This window comes from Petaurus breviceps, unplaced genomic scaffold (genome assembly GCF_028583685.1).
Source record: "Petaurus breviceps papuanus isolate PSGF00001 unplaced genomic scaffold, PetGlider_PUasm1.0 90919, whole genome shotgun sequence".
NCBI classification, from domain to species: domain Eukaryota; kingdom Metazoa; phylum Chordata; class Mammalia; order Diprotodontia; family Petauridae; genus Petaurus; species Petaurus breviceps.
The window spans coordinates 47,554,224-47,579,462 of NW_027187378.1; the positions used below are offsets into that span (position 1 = coordinate 47,554,224).

The window sequence follows — 25,239 nt, forward strand, 5'->3', positions numbered from 1 at the left end:
ATTGCATTAAGGCACCTGCAAAGTTATTTTACTGTCCCCAAGTTTCCCATCAAAGCAGGGGTCCATCTTCTCAATACTAACATTTTACTGGTGCTGCTCATGAAACATCTTTGCCTATGAAGAATTAAAGATGAGAATCCAACAGAAGGAAATAGTGGCCATGAACAGGCTACCACATGTAGCAAATAAAGGGCTCTGAAGATAAAGGATACCATCAAGGAATTTCAAGACGGGAAAATGGTCTGCTCATGTAGTAGAAGTGAAATTTGACAGGTGACAGCCAAAATATTCTGTTAGCATCCTCCATGAAGTGAGATCAACCTCCTATGGAAAACTTTTGGGGGAAATATGGATAAAAGTTGCAAATATGGATGGATACAATATTCATCACCGAAGGGAACTTCAGAATTAAAGAGAACACATAGCCACCATTTGAATGAAATTCTCATCACTAGGATCTCATCACTTCAAGCAGATGCATAAAAAGTCATTTGACTTCTTTAAGTGTGTGTGTGCATGCATGCATAACTGCTGTTAGACTACAGGTCCCTTTCAACTCACTGAATTCCTTGAAACTCACATTTCTCTGTACCTAAATAATAGTGATTTTGAAGTTCTGTTGGAGATGTCAGAAAAAACACAAAAATCAAATTAATTACTTTTCATATTTACATTTTAATTTTTTGCTGTACATGGTGAAATTTTTATGTATGCTTCACATTTTTCATGAGTTATCTAAACATTATACAAATATATACAAGAGTATTCACATTTAAATTTACTGTGTACATCTTTATTATTTAAACAACTGACTGTACACAATGCAAACAGTACTCACATGATGTAAAGCATAATTTCACTTGGTACATATTCTGCATTGTAAAGAAAGAAGTTAATGATATACTGTGTTCTTCAATTTCAGATTAGTCCAAGTGTTTTAGTAGTAACAAACTTGTGCTCTAAAAGATTGTTTTGATGAAATTTTTTTCAATACAGAAAGTCCTTGTTTCATTTAAGTAAATGCCAAATTACATTTTCATAATTGTTTATAAAATGAGCCATTTTCCACAATAAGTTGATATAACTGTATATAAGAGAACTACTAAAACTACTGGACTTAATGTTAATATCAAACTGGGAATAGAAGTCCTCAACGGCTGATTTTTTTTTAAGTCCAAACTGAAAAGGCGAGCCTCACCGCAAAGACTCGACAAGACTTGACATTAAGCTAATTTGACAAAAAGGCGCTGAAATCATTCCAGAGTTTTAATGTTCAAGACAATTCAGGTGGTTTTCTTCATCTGATTCACTCTGCTGTAGATTTCCTTCTACAAAGAAATAAACATAACAAGCTATAATTTTTTTAAATTGAGGAGGGGCGGGGAGAAGGAGGGCGGGGAGAAGGAGAGAAGAAATTAGATGCCTGTAAAATGAACATCTTTGGAAAGCAGTGGTATAAAATCTGTTCTGTTTTGGGTTTGGGTTTTTTTTTAATGTAGAAAAAAGTAACCTTCATGACCATTTTAAATCTGAATACAATACAATAAAAGACAAACCTCAAACATTAAAAATGGCTTTCTAAATTAGGTATGATAGAAAATTCCTAAACCTAACACCGAAATATGAGATGATCTATGATACCAGTATGAGAGGAACTGTCTTTCTTTGCCCAGCATATAAATGCTTAATAAAAATGCCCAATTTGACTAGTAACTACATAGTGGATTTTCCCCTCACTAATACATTCAACTCTAGTAGTAATAGTATTTACAATTCCAGGTTTGACTGACAATTAAAATCAGTCTTAAAACAATTACAATAATTTGGTTTTGCCAACTATTTTTCCCTCAGGCTCATTACACTAGGAGGTAAGTACACTTGATTTGGGGAAGGAAGGATGGCAATCATGGCAGTGGAATAAATCTGTAGGTCCTGCCAACCATGTTTTTGTGGCTTCAATTAATATCCATCTATGGGGCAGCCAGGTGGCACAGTGGATAAGAGTGCCAATCCTGGAATCAGGAGGACCCGAGTTCAAATCTGGCCTCAGACACATACCAGCTGTGTGACCCTCAGCAAGTTAAACTTAACCCTGTTTGCCTCAGTTTCTTCATCTATGAAATAACTTGGAGAAGGAAATAGTCAACCAGTCCAGTATCTTTGCCAAGAAAACCCCAAATGGGGTCAGCAAGAGTTGGACACAACTGAAAAACAACAACATGGACAGAAGAGGTAGCACATGTAATACAGCTAAGCCAGAGAGTAAAAGGAAAATAACATACTTAAGTAGTTCATTTAATAAAGTGATTACTTACTGAAAGGAAAGTAAGGTTTAATAAGCCTGACAGCTTTCCTCATATGAAGACACATTTAAAAAAAGCATATACAAAGGGATATTTACTAAGAAGATACAGCAAAGACCTCCCAAAATAAGAAATGTACTCTCCTTTATGCACGCTCAAATCTGAGAAAAATGAATTCAAACTTAAATGAACCACTTTTCAAAAATAATTATCATACCTACATCTTGAAATTGAATTGCCAGATAGAAAATATTTCATAAATATTCAAACTTTGCTACTTGCCAATGGCAAAAAAATAATAAAATTCAGGAAAATTTAACCAGAAAGTGACTAGGGATAGATTATGACTTTTTTTGCAAGGAACACAAATGGTTTCTTAAAGTTAAAACTGTAAGGAGTTAATATAAAATTTTTTTCATAGCTTTCATCAGACAAACTGAAACATATCAAATTTCTTCAAGGGTAATAATAAAGGAGTAATATTTAGTGAGTTTATTCAACAAGTCAATACCATGATCCACTCCTTTGGAACACAACTGTATGACTGATTAAAAGTCTATATGTATTTAAGGGGGGTAGCCAGGTGGCTCAGCGAGTAAGAGCACGGTCTCCAGTGTTTGGGATGACCTGGAGATCGAATCCCAGGCTCAGACACTCAGCACCACACCCAGAATGAAATGGCTGTGTAACCTTGAGCAAGTTACTTAACCCCAACTGCTTAAAAAAAAAGTCTATATGTATTTAAGGCAAATGAAAAATGGTTGGGCTTTTCTGTATACAAAATCTTTGGAGCAATAAATTTAAAAAAACTATTTTGATAACTTAAAAAAATTGGTTTCCCTTGAAATGTAATGTATTTTACTCATTTGAAAATATTACTGTTTAATTCATAGGCTTCACCTGACTGTCAAAAGAATATAACACAAAAAGGATAAGAGCCCTTGTCCTATACTTCCCTTTGTCTTTCACAGATTCAAAGAGGTTCATCAGAGGTGCTCTAGTTGAACTTTTTCATTTTACAGCTAAGGAAACTGAGTCCCAGAAAAGCATCTTGCCCAGGGTCAAAGAGGTGGCAAATGACAGTCAGGCCAGGATTGAAAGTATGGTCTCTTGATTCCAAATTCAGTCCTCTTTCTACTGTACCATGCTGATCCAGTCAGGAGGAGGAAAAGAAAAAAAAAGTCATTGTATACATGTATAATCTTTTACTGTTTTCAAAGTTAGGATATATTATTTATTTTGAGCCTCTAGAGAATCAGGCAGGGAAGGCATTATTATACTCCTCTTATAATAACAAATGAGTTTCTTTTCTTTTGCCTTTTTTTTTTTTTTGGAGGAGGGAAAGGTAGGGCAATTGGGGTTAACTGACTTGCCCAAGGTCACATGGCTAGTTTTGTGTTATTAGTGTCTGAATCTAAATTTGAACTCAGGTTCTCCTGCCTCAAGGGTTGATGCTCTATTCATTGTGCCACCTAGCCACCCCAACAAAGAAGTTTCAACAAGATTAAATGATCTATTTGAATTAGCAAAGTTATATAGCTAATAAACAGCTGACTGGGAAAAGCCAGAATCCAGAGGCTGCAAGTCCTCATCAGATTCTCTTTGCTGCACCCATGATTCCTCACAAAGAAATCAATCCAAAAATAGAAGTTTCTGAGAATTTAAATACTTATCTTAAAACTACCTCAGAATTTTCTGACCTTTTCAAGTTCTTGTGAACTTTAAATGGCTAAAAAGGAAGGGTACTATTTCCCTTACTGAGAAGAAAGGGCAGACAAGAACAGGAAAACCTCTAGAGTGAAGACAACTAATCATTTCTTCCATTAAAAAAAATTCTTCCCGTAACAACACATTTCCAATTGCACAATGACAGAAAATGAATACATATAGGGTTAAGAAATCAAATTTTATTTTGCTTTCCATCTACTTTTTCAAAATATCTCTTCCAAATTGCAGAATACTCCTAATACTTTCACTGCATAGATAAAAAAGAATGTTGAATTTTACTTTCTAGTGAGGCAAAAATATTTCTTCATGGCCTAGTACTTTTTTTAAAACACTTTTTAAAATTCCAAATTCTCCCAGTCTCTTTATATTTACCTTGATCAGGATGAACTGTAGACTTACTTTCAGATAAAGTAGTGCTCATTTCTTCAAATGTTTTGTTACTTATGTTATCTTGTTCCACTTCACACAAATAAACATCAATAGGTCCCTTTGTGCTCTTTATATGCACTGTTATACAGTCCTATGAAAAGAAACATAGGATATAAACATGAATGAGAAAAATCCATTAACCACGCGTTTCACTCACTAGGAAAGTCAAGTTTTGCAAATCTTCCTGAAAGTTTGAATTTACACCTTATTTTATCATTAAATAATTGTGAGAAAAAATTCAATAGAGACTGAAAAATAATTAGATATAATCAACATCAGATTAGCAAAGTGGTCAGGCACATGATACTGAGGGGTAAAAGATTTGGAGCCAAAATACAAAAATTCAATTACTTAAAACCCTGTTTCTCTCTATTTAAGTCTTTTACTTGAACTTAATGAATCTAGGAAATAGTACCACGCCTAACATTTTACTGATTAGTGAAGAACAAAGAATTCTTGATTAGTCTAAGCTGGATGACCACAAAGCAGACTCTACTATGAGCCTAATGTTTTCAAGTGATTATGAGGCACACTCCATAGGGGCTACCTCTCTGATACTTGAACAAAAGTCTTGAAGAAAAAAAAAATCTACCAAGTCTTAACTGCTCAGATAGTCTTATAATACCACATAATTTAATGACTCTGGGGAAAATATGAGCATTTAATGTAATATCTAGCACCTTGGTCCTCAAATAATGTTAATCATAAATTTGGAGCTGCCAAGGACCTTATAAGACATCCAGTCCAACACTTCCCCCATCATTTCATAGATGAGGAAACTGAGGTCAAAGAGGCTAAGTGACCTTTCCAAGGTCCCACAGATGGCTGGCAGAAGAACTATAATTTTGAACTCATTCCCTCAGTCCAAAGACCATGTTCTTTCCAATAAACCACACTGCATTTCCTGAAGGTTACCTAAAATGCTGCCTCTTCATATAATACTAGGCATCTAATCATTTCTCCCCTCAAAGAATGATAGTCAAGATAGTCAATTCTTGAGAAAGCAATACAGTTGAAAATAATCTCCGTCTTTTTCTCAATTGTAAATCAAGCAAACATAGTCCTCATTAAAAGGGTAGTTTCCATTTTTTTCCCATGCAGGTCGATCACATCCCCCCCACAAACACATATTTTGTTGGTCTACTCTTAAAGAGGTCAGAGGATGTCACAAAACATCCACACGAAAAATATGGCTCTAGCACATTAATAAAATGGTAATGTTACATACATGAAAAGCAACATGTTGACAGTTGGAATTGAAACCCCTACCTGGTTCTCTGGGGATGTCTGTTAGGCCCGGTCTAGACAACACAGATGGCATTCCTCCCTCCCGCGCTGCCCTTCACTGTGTTCACAACACAAAGTGAGTTGCAGTGAGATGCAGCATAGCAGAGGATCTCACATCCTAACTTTTGTCCTGTTTCTAAGTTCTCCCATCACTAGAAGGCATGTCTAAGGTTATTTCAGGTTTCAATTTACCAGTCTGCATCTTGGTTTTAATTAGGCACACCCTCACTAAAAGCTCATCCAGAGTGATTCTTATCTGAAATCTAGCACAGTGCTGTGTACCAAGGAGGGGCCTGATATGCTTGTATGAACAAGGAGAGTCAAGAGAAGATACTACACATAGCTCTTAAGTGCTTGTTTTCTTTCCTCCCTTTCCAGGACTTTTCAATGGAAGTCTTTATAATGCTTTTATTGATATCTTATAAAACATTGAAATTTAACTTTTATGGGATTCTAACAAAGGTCCTGGGAATGCTAAAAAGTGAAGATATGTTTTGGTAGTCCAAGGGCTGTACTGATTCCCACAAGCGTTAGAAAAAAAACCACAACACAACCCTAGGAGGGTCGAGTTTATCATCTCTGGAGAATTAAGGAGAAGACATGGACAAGGATCACACAGGATGAGGTGTGAATGGAATGTGATTTGTACTGGCCAAGGGAGTACCCACATCAATAAGATCATAGATCCAAAGTACTGTATATTCTGGATGTCTCCCATCACTGCAAAGACTACAATTTTAGCTCAAAGTCCCTCTTGACATGCAAGAAAGGTAAAATATCTAATTCAATGCTATTACCCTTCTATAGACTATAAAAGAGGCTCCAACAAATCCTACCAAAATACATCACTATTACTTATAAAATCAAATTTATTTAGTAAGTTCAGAGTGAAGGCAATTGTGTTAGCTAAATTTTAAAAGAGAAAAAAATGGTGAGACTTTTAATAAAATAGACTTTCTTAAAATGAAACTTATAAACAAATATATTTAAAGTACTACCTACTTCTTTAGGAGTTGGCACTTCCAATTTGGTTTCTTCTGGAGCCTTGACTGCAATAACAATCTGTTCATGAAAAGCTTGAATACTATGGATATCTTGATAGGTCACATATGCTAATGTACGAGTCAGTTAAGGAACCTCTAAATTAAGGAACATACTTACTAGCTGAAAAGCAATTAAGAAGTCACCAGTAATAATAAGGCAAATCTAGGCAGTTCTTAACTTATGTGAACTAAATAGCCTAGAGTGAAAAAAGTGGAGGTTTTGGCCAAAGTAATAAACTACTCACAGATTTTCCTCCAATGTCATTTTTCAATATTTGCTTTAGCTCCATATTTCTTTCTATTAATACAGATAACTCTAAAATATTTTGCTGGTTAATAATGAAGACAAAACATTTAAGAAATAAAGATTAAAGCTCCCCCCCCAACCCCAAACCAACCCCCCCCCCCCCCAAAAAGCCGTGTCTATCGACAAAGACAGAAAAGATCCTTATACAGCGATGATGCATTTGCACAAACTCTGGGAGAGGATATAATGTTCGAGAACAAAAACCACTGAAGATAGACGAAGTGAACTTTTAGGGTGAAAACACTGCTTCAAGAAACCTTGTATAAATTCATATGCTAAGTAATACATTAGTACGTGCTTATATATGTTGGGGCCACTAACATTGGACCCCTCTAGAAAAGGGTTTGCTTTGGTAATCATAACTCTACTTAGCTCAGACAATTTTTCACTCTCTTCAAGTTAGTTTGGACTTCTGTGTTACATGCTAGAATAACATAACTCACCACAGTATGCTCGATGTGGCATTGTAAAAACTGTTGTTGGCTTTTCATTCTTGACTAATCATTGCAACTGTTGCCTTTTGAGCTTGTGTAATGAAAGAAGCCTGTATTTCTTTCTATAAAAGACTTTCCCTCTCTTGGTATTCAACCCCAAAGAATTGCTTAACTTTTCCATGCTGTTTTTGTGGTTAGTTCCTTTTGAGTATGATAAGGCTGTAGTTGATCTTAAACATGCCAAAGACCTGTCATGTCACTCTTCTGTAGAAAAGACTGATTCTGGTGGGTTCGACTTTGCTTGTGTCATTTTTCCTGAATGAGTCTCTTACTGTCTAATCTAAACTCATCTTAAAGATGCAAGAACAAGAACTTGTTGTGCTGTGTATATGTGTCAGTGTGTCTTCTTTCTGTTGTATTTATGCTAGTTTTCAAAATGCTAATAAAAATTAAAATGAAAGAGAAAAAGAAATAAAGATTAAAACAAATATAAGGGGATAAAAGCATTTTAACAAGCTACCAAACATTTTCTACTTTAGGAAGAAACTGGTATGCAGTAGAAAGATGGTTGGATTTTTAGTGTGAGCTCTGGTGTGATCTGAGACAAGTCACTTACAACCTCTCTGGACCGGTTTCTTTTTCACTATCAAATGGTTCAAAAGAAACAGATATAAGTTTATTAGTGGAAGCAACATTTTTTTTTTAAGCAGTTAGGGTTAAGTAACTTGCTCAAAGTTACACGGCCAGGTGTTTCTGGGTGGATGCTAAGCGTCTGAGCCCAGATTTGATCCCCAGGTCAACCTGACACTGGAGCTGGTGCTCTTACTCGCTGTGCTACTTGGCCGCCCCGGAAGCAACATTTAAAAAGCTTCATTACCATCTAAAGATGGTACCTATACTGTCTTGCCCTATTAGAGTAAGAGGGCCTTCAGAATAAGAGCTGTCTTACTTTTCAACGTACATACTCAGCACTGAGTTCAGTGTTTCACACAATGGTAAGCACACAAAAATGCCTTTTCGTTCATCTAGAAAGTAGAGTCCTGAAGCACGACCCTCCCGTGGCTCCGGCTTCCACCCTCCCCAATCCATGTAAAAAGGGGACTCTAAACAAACTTTGGAGCTGCAGAACCCACAAAATGACACAGAGAAGCTAACCTCCCGCTGAGAACAGCCCGGCAGGCCGGCAGGAATCGGCCAGCACAGCGCTCTGGGAGCCTAGCCCAGCCCCACACAGAGGCTTTAGCCCCAGGGCGGGCCTGACCAGCCGCCAGCCAGAGGGACTCCAGATCAGCAGCAGCTGTGGCCGTTTCCAGATTTATCAATACATAGATGCGAAGGACAAGGTGAGAGGCCACTGCATTCTGGACTTTGGGACCCAGTAAGTGGGAGTGCGTGCCCCGGGGTGAGAAATCGCTGAGACGCTGGCACAGCCTGCCAGCGCCACGTGGCGGCTTCAGCTCCTGGCCTGCAGAGTGTAGGGGGACCAAGCACCAGTCTGAGGGGTAATCGCTCTTGCTTTAACCTGCTTGGATCTGGATTGCAGTCTAGGGTGGAGGTCCTGGGGTGTGTGTCCAGCTTGTCAGAGCGTGTGGTGACCTCAGAGAGGGCACCCATCTAATACCTCCGGCAGCTGAGAAAACCCCAGCGTTTGGGACAAAAACTCCCCTGTCTGGTGGCAGAGTCCTAATGTGGCAAAAAGCCCAAAAGTCAAATCATTGAGTGGCAAAATGAGCAGGCAAAGGAAACAAAGCAGACAGAAGATTCCAACATTACACTCCTATTTTGGGGATAAGAAGGAGCAAGGCATGGAACAGGAGGAAATCAGTGAAGTCAGAACTCCTGCACCAAACGCTTCAAAGGAAAATACAAGCTGGTTACAGGCCATAGAGGACCTTAAGAAGCAGATAAGAGAAGTGGAGGAAAAATTGGGAAGAGAAATGAGAACAATGCAAGAAAATTATGAAATGAAAGTCAACAGCCTGACTGAAGAAAATAATACCTTAAAAAACAGACTGACTCAAATGGCAAAGGAGGCTCAAAAAGGCAATGAGGAGAAGAATGCCTTAAAAAGTCAAATTTGCCAGATGGAAAAAGAATCTCAAAAGCTCACTGAGGAGAATCATTGCTTCAGAATTAGATTGGAGCAAATGGAAGCTAATGACTTTATGAGAAATCAAGATGCTGTTAAACAGATCCAAACAAATGAAAGAATAGAAGGCAATGTGAAATATCTCATGGGAAAAACCATTGACCTGGAAAATAGATCCAGGAGAGATAATTTAAAAATTATTGGACTGCCTGAGAGCCATGACCAAAGTAAGAGCCTGGAAAGCATCCTCCAGGAAGTTCTCAAAGAAAACTGCCCTGATGTTTAGAACCAGAGGGCAAAATAGAGGTTGAAAGAATCCACCGATCACTTCCTGAAAAAGATCCCAAAAAAGAAAACTCCTAGGAATATTATAGCCAGGTTCCAGAATTCCCAGATTAAGGAGAGAATATTACAAGCAGCCAGGAAGAAACAATTTGAATATTGTGGAAACACAATCAGGATAACCCAGGATCTGGCAGCTTCTACACTGAGGGATCGAAGGGCCTGGAATGTGATATTCCGGAGGTCAAGGGAGCTGGGATTAAAACCAAGAGTCACCTACCCAGCAAAACTGAGTATCATGTTTCAGGGGAAAATATGGTCATTCAGTGGAATACAGGACTTTCAAGCATTCTTGCTGAAAAAACCAGAGTTGAATAGAAAATTTGACATTCAGATACAAGAAGCAAGAGAAGCATGAGAAGGTAAACAGGGAAAAGAAATCATAAGGAACTTATCAAAGTTGAACTATTTTTTTTTTGGAGCAATCGGGGTTGAGTGGCTTGCTCGGGGTTGCACGGCCGGTTGTTGTTTCTGGGTGTGGTGCTGGGTGTCTGTGCCCGGATTTGATCCGGGTCATCCCGGCACTGGGGCCGGTGCTCTTGCTTGCTGAGCCACCTGGCCAATGTTGAACTATTAACATTCCTACATGGAAAAACAATAATTGTAACTTATGAAACTTTTCTCAGTAGTTGAAGGGTTTAGAAATATATATATATATATATATATATATATATATATATATATCTTTTTATGAGGGTATGCGGGCATATGAATACATATGTGAATGTGTGTATATGTTTACAGGTATACATAGATAGAGGGCACGGGACCAATTTAACAGGAAGGGATGATACTTAAAAGGTGAAATTAAGAGGTGAGAGGAATATAATGAGAGGAGATGGGGAGAGACAGAGTGGGGCAACTATCCCATACAGAAGAGGCAAGGGAAAATGGTTACAATGGAGGGGAAGAATAGGAAGGCAAAAGGGAATGGGTCAACCTTATTCCTATTGAATCTGGCTTGAGGAGGGAGGGAAATACACACTAAATAGGGGATCTCACCCTCCAGGAGAATAGGGGGGGAAGGGGATGTGAGGGGGGATGATGGAAGGGAGGGCAGGCTGGGGGGAAGGGAAGTTGGAAGCACCCACTTTTGAAAAGGGGCAGGATCAAAGTAGAGAATAGAACAAGTGGGATGTGGGATAGGAGGGAGGGAAATATAGTCAGTCTTCTACAATACATCTACTATGTTATTGTTTTGCATTAGCCGCACATGTACAACCTATACTGAACTGCTTGTCTCCCCAGTGGGGGTGGGTGGCAGGAGGGGAAGGGAATGAATCTGGAATTGAAAGTTTTAAAATCAAATATTCAAATATATCTATATATATATATATATATATATGTGTGTGTATATATATACTATTATTAATACCATCTTACATGTTATTAAGAAAAAAAAAGATATACAGGCACTGAGGCATAGAGATCCACTGGAAAAGTTGAAACAGGTATGGGAGAAAATATGGGAGAGAGCAGATCGGAGGTGGGGATATCCTGTGGGACTGCTGTTTTGGGGGGATGGGTGGGGGAAAAATGGGGAGAAAATTTGTAACTCAAAATCGTGGAAACGAACGATGTAAATCAGAAGTTAATAAAGCATTAAAAAAAATTAAAAAAAAAAAAAAGAAAGTAGAATACTTCGAACAGGAATAATATGAAATAAACAGAAATAGATGGGAAGATGACAATCCAGCAAAGGATACTGAAAATAAAGTGTCAGACCTGTAGAAAATCAAAAAAGCAGTGTCATGCAACTCCAAAAGACTCATGATGGAAAATATTATCCACATCCACAAAAAGAACTATGGAGCCTAAATGAAGATCGAAACATACTATTTGGTGTCTTTTGTTTGTCTGTTCTTTCTCATGGTTTGTCCCTTGGTTCTAATTCTTCTTTACAACATGCTAATCTGAAAATAGGTTTAATATGAATGTTTATGTATAACTATCAGACTGCATGCCATCTTGGGGAGGGGGAGAAAAATTAGCACTCAAAATCTTACAAAAGTGAATGCTGACAACAGTAAATAAATAAATAAATTGGGGGTGGGGGTGGGAGGAAGAGCAGTGTCATGGAGCCAAAAGAAAAAGTTTCAAGAACTATTTGACAGCATCAAAAACCACAGAGCAGTCAGGTAGAATCAAATGAAAAGAAGCCACTGCCTTTAGCACTTAACAGATCACTGGTAACAGAGTAGTTCTAATTGAAAGCTAACATCAAAAGTCAGACAGATAGGAGAAGTCAGGGATTAAGATACAAAGTAGAAAGAAGGAGACCTGGCAAAGAACCAGGTTTAAATAAAGGTTATTATAAAGAGTAGTGGTTATTCCACCCTAAAATACTGTCCTTATACTATTTATATTTTTTTCCATTTCACCTCATTACTTTTCATTTTACTTTGATTCATTCAGTCATTTTAGGCATGTCTGACTCTTCATGACCTCATTTTGGGTTTTCTCAACAAAGATAATGAGTGGTTTGTCATTTCTTTCTCTAGGTCATTTCACAGATGAGGAAACTGAGGCAGACAGGGTTAAATGACTTGAACAAGGTCATACAGCTAGTTAAGTGTCTGAGACCAGATATGAACTCAAGTCTTCTTGACTCCAGGCTCAGTACTCTATCTACTGAACCCCCTCACTGCCTGAAATTCCAACACTGAATATTCCTTAGGGCAAAATTCAAATAAAATAAAGGATGGGGAGCTACCAGCGATACAGAAATCAGTATGAATTAGTTCAGACTACTTTTCTCCTAACATCTATCTCAGATTATTCTAGTTGGTAAATAGGAATTCTGAATGGGAGGAAGATGTCAGCAATGTGAGATACACCCAGTGGAGGGCCTAAAGAAAGCTAAAAAGCACTGGATAGCACAAGAGAAGAGTCCTAAAACTCAGAAGAGATGCAGGCCAAACTTCTGCCCATTAATAATCAAACAAGCAATAACTCTTTGTTATGCAATCAATGAATCAATCAACATTTAAATATGTACCATGTTCCAGACATTGTTAAGCATTGGGGGATACAAATGGAGGCAAAAGACAGTGCCTTCTCTCAAGCTTATAAGCTAATGAGAGAGACAACATGCAAATATATACAAAGCATGCTACATATAGGATAAGTAGAAAATTGACAGAGGGAGGGAAGTCACTGGAATTAACAGGGGTTGGGGAAGGCTTCCTACAGAAGGTGGAATTTTTGTTAGGACTTAAAGAAGCCAGGGAGGTCAATAGTCTGAGAAGAGGAGGGAAAGCATTCCAGGCACAGGGAACAGCCAAAGAGAGTATCAAGAGATGGAATGTCTCGTCTGTGGAAGTCACAAAAATCAATGTTACTGGACTGAAGAATTACACGTCAGGGAGGGGAGTAGTATTAAGAAAACTGGAAAAACAGAAAGGGGATAAGTTATGAAGGGTTTTGAATGCCAAACAAAGCATTTTGTATTTGGATCCTGAATACAACAGGGATCCACTGGAGTTTACTGAGCAGCGGAGTGACATGATTAGATCCACACTTCAGGAAAATCACTTTGTAGGCTGAATGGAGGATAGACTGGAACGGGAGAGACTTGAGGCAGGCAGACCCACCAGCAGGCTATTATGATAATCCAGGCTTGAGATAATGATAGCCTGCATTAAAATGGTGGCAGTGTCAGAGGAGAGAAGGGAGCTTATACAAGAAATGTTGCAAAGGTGAAATCAACAGGTCTGATAACAGCTTAGAAACCAGGATGACTCCTAAGTTGTGAGCCTCAGGAACTAGGAGAATGGTGTTGACCTTAACTATAATAGGGTAGACAGGAGGAGGGGAAAATTTAAGGAGAAAGATAAAAAATTCCATTTTGGACGTACTGAGTTTGAGATGTCTAAAAGAAGGAAGAGACATGAAATTGGAGGTCGGCAGAGAGTCTGAAGCAGGATAAGTACAACTGAACATCATCAGCATAAAGATGGTAATTAAATCCATAGTAGCTGATAAGATATAGAGGGAGAAGAGGGCCTAGGACAGCACCCTGAGCGACACCTTTGGTTGAAGACTGTGATCTGGAGGATCCAGCTAAGGATACAGAGGAAGAGTCAGGTAGGTAAGAGGAAAACCTGGAGGAAGTGGTATCCTGAAAACCTGAAGAGAAAAATATCAATGAAAGAGTGTTCAACAGTGTCAAAGGCTGCAGAAAGGTCAAGGAGAATGAAATAGTCCCTTCCTCCTGGAACCAGGAATTGAGGTATTATTTGGCTGTATTATAAATTAAAACTGTGAGCTAGTTTTAAAACTTGATACAATGCCTTGTACTGCTGGTGTCTGACAAATGCTTGCTAAGATGAATACTGGAAATCTAATCACTATTTATGGTGTTCTTACAGGAAACTGTATTTCTAGTTCCAAATAACTTCTTTTTAAAATTTGGGGGAACATAACTTTTAAGCTGGGGGTAACCTAAACAGAAATGTATTTGACTAATTTTATAACACTCTAGGATAAAAACAAACCAGTTTTGATATTAAAAATGAATGATGAAATAATCCTAATAGTAACCATCACTTTTAAGTATCCGTAGGGGATATCCCCCAGAGTCCCCACCAACCTGATTTGATGAGGCTATAAAAACAATGGTGTATTCTGTGTTAAAACCACAAGTTTCCTACATGTACTTCAATGACTAAATGCTTGATTTTCCATCTAAGATATGTAAAATTAAGTCTTATTGCTACCAGTAGTACTCAAATTAAATGGCTCCAGAGTAATTCTAATAGCTAATGATAAAGGATATCTTTCATTTTCTTTGTCATCTGTTAGTTCAAACAGCTGCTGAGCACAATCCTTAATTAACTCATCCAAAGCTTTTTCCATTGCTGTTAAATCAGTAAGTTCATCTCTTATCTTCTTTTGTTGAGGTACTTTTGATCCAATACCACCAAGATCAGATCCACTTTAAAAAAAGTACGAAAAAATAAAACATATAAGAAGCTAATAACAAAGAATACTTTTAGATCATTGTTTCACTAATACTCTTACAAGTTTTCCTATCTTGTCCAAATTGTATTGCTATCTTCAGTGTATGTTATACTTACAGGCAATGATAGGCATATAGCAACTAGTAATATTAAAATGATCATTTAACAAAAGAGAGAAAACAATTGCTCACCGGTATTTCAGAAATTTTGGTTATAAAAGGAATTTTTCCATTGATTCAAAATAAAAAAACATATTCCCATAGGAAAACCTCTCAACAAAACAGGTATGGAAATTCTGGAGAGTTTTAAACCCAAGTAACCAAAACTGGAGACAAAACTTTAATATGGACCTAATTTGCAGAGTACAGCATAAGAATACTTCCTACTCCCTGCAAATTTTATTATCATGTAAGTGAAAGAAGAAAAAGCATTTAGGTGCCTATTATGTGTGAAACACCATGCTAAGAACTTCACAAATATTACCTCATTTGATCCTCACAAACACCTTGGGAGGTGAATAATATTATCTCCATTTTATAGCTGAGGAACCTAAGGTAGATAGAAACTAAGTAACTTGGCTGGGGTCACAGCTATTATCTGGTTTCTGAGACCAGATTTGAACTTAGGTTTTCCAGACCCCAGGCTCAGTGCTCTATCTACTATGCCAATCAGCTTCAGGTATAAACTTAAATTATTTAAAAGTCAAGATATGATTTCACATCTAACTGATATTATATTGCTTGCCTTCTCAATAGTGGAAAAACTGGAAGGGAGAGAATTTGAAACAAATTTTTTTAAAAAAATCAGTGAATAAATGAATAAATTAAAGGGTGTATTTTTTTAAAGGTCATGATAGATTTGTTTTAATAATAAAATGTTGATAAGTTATTCAGGTAACAAACTGTTGACTTTGGGGGGGGTTAAGTATTAAGGAAGCTCTATTATATTTCTGTATTTCCATGCTATATTCCACTTTTATAGACAAACTCCTGGAAAATGCCACCCGTACTCATTGCATCCACCTCCTCACTACCAACTCACCTCTCAACCCCTTAAAATCTGGCTTTTGACCGAACAACTGAAACTGTTCTAACCAAAGTTACCAATGATCTCTTTATTTGCCAAGACTAATGGCTTTTTCTGGGTCCTCAACTTTGACCTTTCTGCAGCATGACATTATTGACCACCTACTTAGCCTGTCAGGCTTCTCAGTTTCCTTTGCTGGATAATTATAACCTGTTATATTTAAGCGTATCCAAAGGCTTTGTGCTAGGCCCTCCTCTCTTTACTCTGTAAATGCTCACTCTATGGGATTTAAACTCCACTTATCTTACTGCTTTATTATTCCCCCTATCTCTAGGCTACTGAATATCTTCTTCAAGGTATTCATCTAATTTTGAAGCCATAACTAATTCTTCCTTAGTAATCAGGAATCAAATACAATATAATGGATGTTTACTGAACTATTAGAAATATCATGTCTCCAATTCTTTGGAGATAACGGCTCCTAACTAACCACTCTAAATAATAAAAATTCTTTCCTACTGTATAAAACTTTCACATTTGTATTACAATTTTTAAACGTTGTATATGTGTGGTTTCCTTGAAAAAGATTTAACTGTACCATGATGATGTAAAGTAGGATTGTGATGAAAAGCTAGAATCAACTTACATCCACTGAATATGATTCTTAGATCTTTTTTGAATGAGGTCAATTCCATCTAATACATTGGTGATGTCATATACTCTTCGTTTCCGTACTCCCAATGTTGTTGCAACTTCATTTAAATCAAGAACTCCACCAGGAGCAGATTTGATGAGTTCCATGAATTTACGAGTTAAATAAACCAAAGATACGTCATAACGAGGTTTTGCCACTCTTAGTGCTTCTGGAAAAATAGAAGAGGATTTTTAGTAATAGGCTTTATAAAACAGTTATGAACATTCTTTACCAATTAGAAAAATATTTCTTTTGTATCACTATATTTGATCAAAGATAAAAGATATCCTATATACTCAGTCCTACATATCAACTATTGAGCATGGGACAAATAGAACAACAAAAAAGCCAAGTGACATTAAAGGCACCTCAAATATTGCTGGGGGGGAGGGGGAGGTGAGGTACAGATGATGGTATGGAATCCTGGCCAGATCATTAGTAGCTTGCCATTTTAACTTTTAAATTTTGCTAAATTTGATTGTTTATACCATGCTAAGAGACTAATGGTAAATTCTAGCTTTTGACTCAAAGCTCCAGTCAACCACCCTAATAATAGCTGTAAACTCTTCAAACATTTCACCAATGCAGGCGGCAAAACCTCTAGATTTTAATATATGATCTTCAAGAATTTTTATAGTTGAAAAATTCACACCCTGAAGACAGCTTGGTGATAAGCCAGGCCTTGGACAATGAACATATGGTGTACAGTATCTTAAAGAGGTGGTTCTTTTGGGGGTATATTGGACTATATGGCCACTGATGTTCCTTTCTAACTCTGACTCTGTGAAATGAAATTATAGAATCTCACACTTGCACTGCATTTCAATGTTCTAATAAGATAAATGCCTTTAATATATCTTGATTAGATGTTTCTAAATAATTTAGATGTCATTCTGTTCAGAGGTTAAACGATTTTCTTTTTTCCCCTTTCATGTATTCTAAGCACTTCAAATGGCAATACTGCAAAACCACTCTCCAAGTCCTCTAATCCATTACAGTCATAAGCACCATGCATCATATATTCAGATTAATTCCAGTGGTTGGCAAGTCTATCATTCTACCCATTATAGGATGAATAGATAGAGTCTCCAAATTAATGGAGATTAGCTCTAAATTTAAAAAGATTTATAGTGGTGGGTGGTTAGGACTTTTAACTTCATTACTTTTAAGCATGAAGCAGACAACAAAATTCAAATATACTATGAAAACTAGAAGTTCTAGTTTAACAAGTATTCATTTAAATATACTCTGGCTAGGGTTATGATATTTAAATGCCGAAACACATCAAATTCCACAAATATTAACAACAACAAAAAAACCACCAGTAGCTGCTCCCGCCATTTAACACCCCTCTCCCCCATCCAAGGTAGTTACTTTTCTATCTCAGGTGAAATCTATCCTTCTCATCTTTATTTCTTTGTGTTGCTATGTATTTCAAAAAGGAATAAATATTGATGTTCTATCTCCTGTAGAAGTCATATCACTTTCAATTGGTAGTAGAGGCTGAGAAAGGAGGAAGACATAGGGTTGTCTTGTTTGTTATCTGAAGGCAACCCTGCTGACAACTTTGTCTCCTGGGAGTTTCTATGCTGTTAAATTTTCCAAATACCATAGGATTTTAATACAAAACCCCAATTTTCAGAAGTGCTACATGGCTTAAAATCATGGAACATCACGATCTCCAAAGAAATAAAAATCATGGGTGACCCTATGTAGGTCGCACCATATAATCAATAATGATTTCTGTGCAAGAAATTGCAAAAAAGATAGCATTCTATATATGACTAGCAAAGGAGGCAGATATTGTAAAAGTCAGGAATAAGATGAACAACCCAAATTCTACACTGTTATCCATGGAAACTTAAAGGACCTACAGGAAGGTCTCTAGGCCATAGCTTCCAATGGCTAGAGGATTTATGAGAAGGAATGAACAAGAATCAAACAGGATGAGAAGACATGGATAGGTTGAGATCAATAGTGCTGAAGCCTGTACTACACTGACAAGATTGTGTACATATTGAAAAATTTTAAGTGTAAATGTATGGGGTTTTCCATAGAGGAACAATGCAAGCATTTCTAAAAAACATGATTTATATGTTGATATAAATAAGAGGCAGGGTGGCCTAGTAGAAAGAGTTCCATGATTCAGTTAGAGAAGCTGGGTTTGAATCCCAGCCTCTTACTCTCACACTGTTACCCTGATTATGTGACAATGAAAAAAATCTTATCTATGAAATGAGGTAAGACTAGATGACCCTTTAACATCCCTCCCAGTATTCTATACTCCTAGCAAGCCTCTAAAACACAGGAGAACAGATTTTTAAAAATTCTCCTTGTTAAAACAACAATCCAGTACCTTAAGTATTCTTGTGAGTATTCCTCTTTGTGAGTGTAGAAAAAGTATGATCTATTACGCTGTAGAAAGAACCAATCATATTTTTGGTGTTGAAAGGGACTTTAGAATTCACTTAGTCTAACTTCCTACCAACAGTCTTATTCACATTAAAAAAAATCCCAAGACAGTTTAAATCTGTGAAATTCAAATGATAACATTTAAACAAAACTACCCAATGTTTTAACTTACTTCTCATGGTCATGTATTGTACATTCTCTTCTAAATTAATCTTTATTTTTGATGGCTAGGGGAAAAAAGATAACTGTTAAATTACTTGTAACCAACAATATATTTTAAAAAATCAACATAATTTCTATGTATTTTGAGATTTTTCCTAAGGTAATAATTCACATAAGATTGAGAGGGGGCTCACTAGCCCACTTGTACAATATTGGTATTTAAATGCAGAACTATTCCTTCATGCAGCCTTCAGAAATATGCTCACACCCAAATATGCTGAGGCACAAACAAAAACAGTGCAAAAATAAACGAATGAGAAAACGAGATGTAAATAACTATAATAAGTTTCAAAACAAAGAGTGAATATTCAATAGGTGTCAATAGAGGAAATAGAAATTAACAGAAACTAATAATAATATCTAGTTCTTATAAATGGTTATCTACCCCGTTATAAACTATGACTACAACAAAAGTCTGTATTAAATAGATTTCTGGGGGGTGGCTAGGTGGCGAAGTGAATAGAGCACTGGCCCTCGAGTCAGGAGGACCTGAGCTCAAAACCAGCCTCAGACACTTAACACAAAAACTAGCCGTGTGACCTTGGGCAAGTCACTATAAACCTCAACTGCCTTCCAAAAAGCAAAAAAAAAAAAAATTCCCAGACATAAGCTGACTGTCCAGTTACTTCAACCAGTAATGGAGAAAAGCATCCAAAACAAACTATTTGAAACAGTCCCTTGAATAAATATTTTAATCAGAATTTTAATGTATTTTCACTAATTCTCAAAACAGATAGAAGAACCATTTTTTTCTTATTCTACCAAGAGATCCTATAGCTAGATATCCCTCAGATATATCATTTCCGACCTGGACTCTGGAGGCACTCATTTTGGATTTCTTGGCTTCTATACCAAGCCCCCAATAAACTCTTCATAGGGAAATGCCAACATCTTAAAAGATTCAATCAGTCTTATTTCTCACACTCTATCAGTAAGTACCCTGCTCTTCTGATTGGAGAGTGGAACCATAAATTCCCCCATTTAAGGAGAGGAGACAGACATGGTCTTATTTCTCAAGCAGCAACAACTCCTTTTGGACTTCTTTGACTTCTCCATTATTCCCTAAAGCCTGACTGAGTACCTCATCCCCCTCACTCTCATTTCAGCTTTCTTTTGTCCAATCTTTCTCTATTACATAGTATGCTCCTGGCACCCCCACTCCCCCACAACTATTTTTTTATACCTAGCCTTAAGGACACAATAGGTGCTTAAGAAATGTTTATTGAGTGACTGAGAGTAGAGAAGAAGAGACGTCAGAGACCATCTGGTGCAACCTACTAGTAGGGCTGAGGAGGTTAAGTGCCTTGTACAGTTGTATATGTAAAAAATATCAGAGGTAGGATTTGAAGTTGGATCCTCTGACTCTGGAGCAACTTCTTTTTCTCCTCTACTGCGATATGACTGACCCACAGAAAAAAACTGCCTATAGTTACATAGAAGCAACAAGCAAAATACCTTAGGGTCCTTCCCCATAGTAATTAAGGGCAAAGACATAACAAATTACTTATAACTGAATTTTTCTTCTCTGGGTTCTGTTTGAGATAAATGAGTTTACTGATAAAGGCTAAATCATGCCTTCAAGGCTCATCCTTGAGCCCTCTTCCATTTTTCTCCCATCATATCCAATCAGTTGACAAGAATTACCAAGTTCATTCCTGAAACACCTCTCCAATTATTTTCTTTTTCTACACAAGGTGATCTTAGTCATGGACTGCATGGCAATATGGGGAAGTCTATAGACCCCTTCTCATAACAGTGTTTTTAAATGCACAAAATAAGTAGGATTATGAAGAAAGACAATTAAAATGAAATACAGTTAGAAAAAGCTACAGTTCACAGTACCCCCCTCATCTTTAAAAATCTATCCTACAGGGGCAGCTAGGTGGCGCAATGAACAGAGTACCAGCCCTGGAGTCAGGAGGACCTGAGTTCAAATCCGACCTCAGACATTTGACATAATTACTAGCCATGTGACTTTGGGCAGGTCACAACCCCAATTGCCCTCCAAAAAGCAAAAAAAAAAAAAAAAAGGAATCTATCCTACACTGACACTATCTCAGTTCACTTCTTCTCACTGAAATTCTTATAGCTTCCTGGTTGGTCTCCCCAGTCTCCAGTTTTCTCTCTGCTCAATCCAATGGGGGGGGGGGGGGGGGGAAGAAAGGGGATGGGGAATATCCCACTGAGGCAGACAGGTCACACACTTGGGCACAGTCAGCATGTAGTTGTTTAGTCATGTCTGACTCTTTGTGACCCATGGACCCATACTGGTGGGGTTTTCTTGGCAAAGATACTAGTGATTTGCCATTTCCTTCTCCAGTGGATTAAGACAAACAGACTAAGAGACTTGCCCAGGGTCACACAGCTATTAAGTGAGGTCAAATTTGAATTCAAGACTTCCTGACTCCAGGCCCAGTGTGGTATCCACTAAATCATCTAACTGCCTCCTGTCAGCATAGCACTCCCAATGTATGTGCCAAAACTAGGTTAAAATGTAAATGAAAAAATATTTGACAAAATAAAAATACAATAAAACATAGATAATGTTATTGTGTTTCCTAAGTCAACATACAGCCTGTGAGGAACATTCTATATGGTTTAATGGCTCTATTTCTATTTGAGTTTGACACCCCTGCCCTAAGGGACAGAACTAACCATGTCACTCATTCTCCTAATCAAAACCATCAGATCTCTACATAAAGTCCTCAGCCTGACATTTAAAGCTCTCTCACCTACCACCTTTCCAACCATATTTTCATACTATCCCCTCCGCCCCCGCCCAAACCCTAGGCTTTAACTCAAGAGAACTACCAGCCCAGTTCCTGAAACTGAATGTGCCATCTCCTGATTCTGTGTACTATCTAAACATGCTTGCAATGTACCTTTTCCTCACCTTGCCTCTGTATCAGGTGCTACCTTCTCCATGAAACCTTCCCAGATACTTAGTGCTGTCTGCCTTCATCATTTAAAAATATCTGTTTACATGCTGTATGTCCCCAGCAGGCTATAAATGCCTTGAGGGTAATGGGACTATTTATTTATTTTTTGTGTCAACTATTTATTGCATTAAAATGTCAAAAATATAATTATTATATGTAACTTATAAGGTGCTGAGGAAGTACTCTATAATTTTTAAAGAACCCTTGATTTCCCTGCTGTAGGTGACTCCCAGTAAGGAAACATCTTCTACCACTGGAGATTAGCAAATGCTTTGCAAATTTAGTCTCAGAGTTGTGTCTGGGAACTGGACACAAGGGGTTAAGTAAGTTAGTCACCCAAGTTCATACCTGAAAATACTGAGTGAAATTAAATTTCTTGATAAGAATTCCATTATATACATTCTATTACAGTAAAAACTTCAGTTCTCTAAAACACTCTAGAAGGAACAAAGGCTAGTACAATAGAAAGATCACTGGATTTTGAAAATGAGAACTTGGTTTTAAATCCTGATTTTATTCCTTACAGTTTCATGACCTCGTCCTACCAGCAAAAGACTTTACCTATGTGAGCTCTGATTTTCTCTTCTGTAAACTGAGGTTATTACATTAGATGATAGCTAATGTTTGTTTCAGGGCCAAACTCTATGATGCTAACAATAAAAACTCTTACCTCAGATTTACATAGTAACTTAAATATTTTCAAAGTACTTTTCTCTCGAGAACCCTGTGAAATACGTATTCAAGTATTATCCCTATTTTTAACTGATGTAGACTACAAAAATAGAGGTCAAATGTCAAGCCCATATGGTTATGGGCTATTGGTTATCTAGTGGCAAAGTCAGTACAAATGAAAGCATACAGAAGGCACCAGATACTAGATTACTTCCTTTCTATCTTAAATACCTAACCCACTAATCATCCCTAACATACATTCATTCCTGATGAAATTGTAACATGGCACAGTGAAAAAAAAAACACTGACCTGAAGTTGAAACTTCATGCATGAAAAATGCTTACTGCCCAGACTACAACACAATTATTATATCTAACACAACAATAACAAAAATAGGTAGCCAGTTCATTGAGCTGACAGAGTTGTATAGATATAGGGCAGAAAAATCTGCACTATCTGCCCAGATGAACAGTGAAATGGAACCAAAACAGAATAGGAATAAGGAAGAACACCTAGTTGGGAAATCTCTTATTGTTGAAATTAGCAAACAAAAACTTATTTATGTATTGCTTTCCTGATGTTTCAAAGTAGGTAGTGTAAGTATTCCATCTTCACTTTAGAGATAAAAAAGAGGCTCAGAGAGACCATGTTATTATTTTCTCCCCACTTTAGTCCTGAAGAATAGGAATTGTTTCTTTTTTTGTACTTGAATCTCGAGCATTTAACAGTGGTGCTTAATAAATGCTTAAGAACTGCTAAGCCCCACAGCTAGAACATAAGAGTTCACCTTAATTCCAGGACCACTGGAACCGGGTTTGAGTTTCAGCTCTACCATTAAATCAATCAAATACAAATAATAATTGATAACATTTATACATAACTCTTTAAAGTTTGCAAAACACTCTACAAACATCTAAATTTATCCTCACAATCCTTCGAGGTATTTTTTTTAAATTTATTTATATTTTAAAGGACTCATGGGCAAAATAGTGGTCAATGCCCTGGAGGATACAAGTAAAAACCAAAAATCAGTCAAGTATTTATCAAGCACCTCCTACTTCAGAGCACTTTGCTAATTGCTATCAGTACCAATAAACGTGGCAAAAATAGAAAGCTTATAAACAAATACATACAAAGTTACTAAACACGAACACGGAGTATTAGATACAAAGCAGTGTGAGATGTAGGGTACCAGCAGTTGAAGGAATCAGGAAAAGAACTTAAGGTCAAGAGGCCGAACAATAATGTAAACAAGCGCTCAGAGGCAAAACTGGGTGACATAGAGATGAACTTGGAGTCGGGCTGTCCTGAGTTCAAATCCTCTAATTTGGGGCCCTCATCTGTAAAATGGAGATAATAGCACCTTACCTCCCAGAGCTGTTGTACGGATCAAGAGACAAGAAGCAGAGAGCTACTTGCAAACTTTAAAGCTGCTGTGTAGACATTAGCTTTATAAAACCACGATATATTAGTAGGACAAGTAATAATTTGAAGATGAGAAATGAGCATTAACCCAGGAGAAAACAAGAGAAAGAGATGGTATGGGACCAGAGCCTGGGGCAAATCGCTTCCCGCCCCCTTCGTTTCAGTTTGGAAATTTCCTAATAAAACGAAGGAGGATCAAACAGCTCGCAGAATATAAAGGGCTTAGTGGGGAGGCCATGGAGCCCCCCCTCTCCCCCGCCCCGTAGCCTCCTGACACCCAAAGTGTGTGTGGGGGGAGTGAAGGCCAGGGGCAGGCCTCCCTTTCCAGGCCCCCCTCCACCCCTCCCTCCAGAAGGCGGGTAGGGAAGGAGGGAGACCGCCGGGCCCCGTGGGTCGAAGCCGAGGCCGCCCAGACAAAGCGGCCGCTCCCCGCGCTCACCAGCAGGTTCTCCATTTGGATCGGCAGCCGAGGGATTCGGTTCATGGACTCCAGCTTCCTCTGGCGGGCCTCGGCGTCCAGGGCGGCGTCCGGATCCCCGGCTGCGGCCTCCGGGACTCCAGACATAGTACCCGGCAGGCTAACTAAGTTGAGCGAGTCTTCGCCCGCCTCCTCCTGGCTAGGCTCTGGGGCGGCCCCGGGCTCTCCCGGCTTAAGCCGGAGCCACTCCCCGCCCCCTCTCCTAGGCGCCCGCCCCTCTCTCCCAGAAGACTCCCTTGGACCGAGAGAAAGCAAGCCGCAGGTGGTGTCGAGGCTCGACGCAGGCTCAGTGAGCGCGCCTCCGACTACGCATGTACGCTGCCAGGCTGGTGCAAAAGTCTGGAGCTCGTAAATCCATGGGAGGGAGCCCTTTATAAGGAAGGGACTGGGCGGGAGAAGGGAAAGAAACGGGCGGGAAATAAAATGCGCCATACCGTCTAATTTCCC

General features: G+C 38.0%; 1 protein-coding gene across 3 annotated transcripts; it reads right to left on the minus strand.

The window, feature by feature from the left end:
- Window positions 1-655: 655 nt before the first annotated feature.
- Window positions 656-25,239, minus strand: LOC138152141 (transcription factor E2F6-like). 3 transcript variants are annotated; one of them, XM_069075946.1, is made up of 7 exons: window positions 24,754-25,239; window positions 19,228-19,282; window positions 16,596-16,812; window positions 14,738-14,898; window positions 6,750-6,862; window positions 4,431-4,551; window positions 656-1,328 (listed from the first exon to the last, which is right to left on the minus strand). In XM_069075946.1, exons 1-7 carry the CDS (start codon window positions 25,222-25,224, stop codon window positions 1,267-1,269), a joined length of 1,200 nt encoding a protein of 399 aa, XP_068932047.1. In that variant the 5' UTR covers window positions 25,225-25,239; the 3' UTR covers window positions 656-1,266. The 3 variants fall into 3 exon arrangements, with proteins under 3 accessions (XP_068932047.1, XP_068932046.1, XP_068932048.1); XM_069075945.1 differs by having other exon boundaries at window positions 4,404-4,551; window positions 24,754-25,059; XM_069075947.1 differs by lacking the exon at window positions 19,228-19,282 and having other exon boundaries at window positions 4,404-4,551; window positions 24,754-24,903.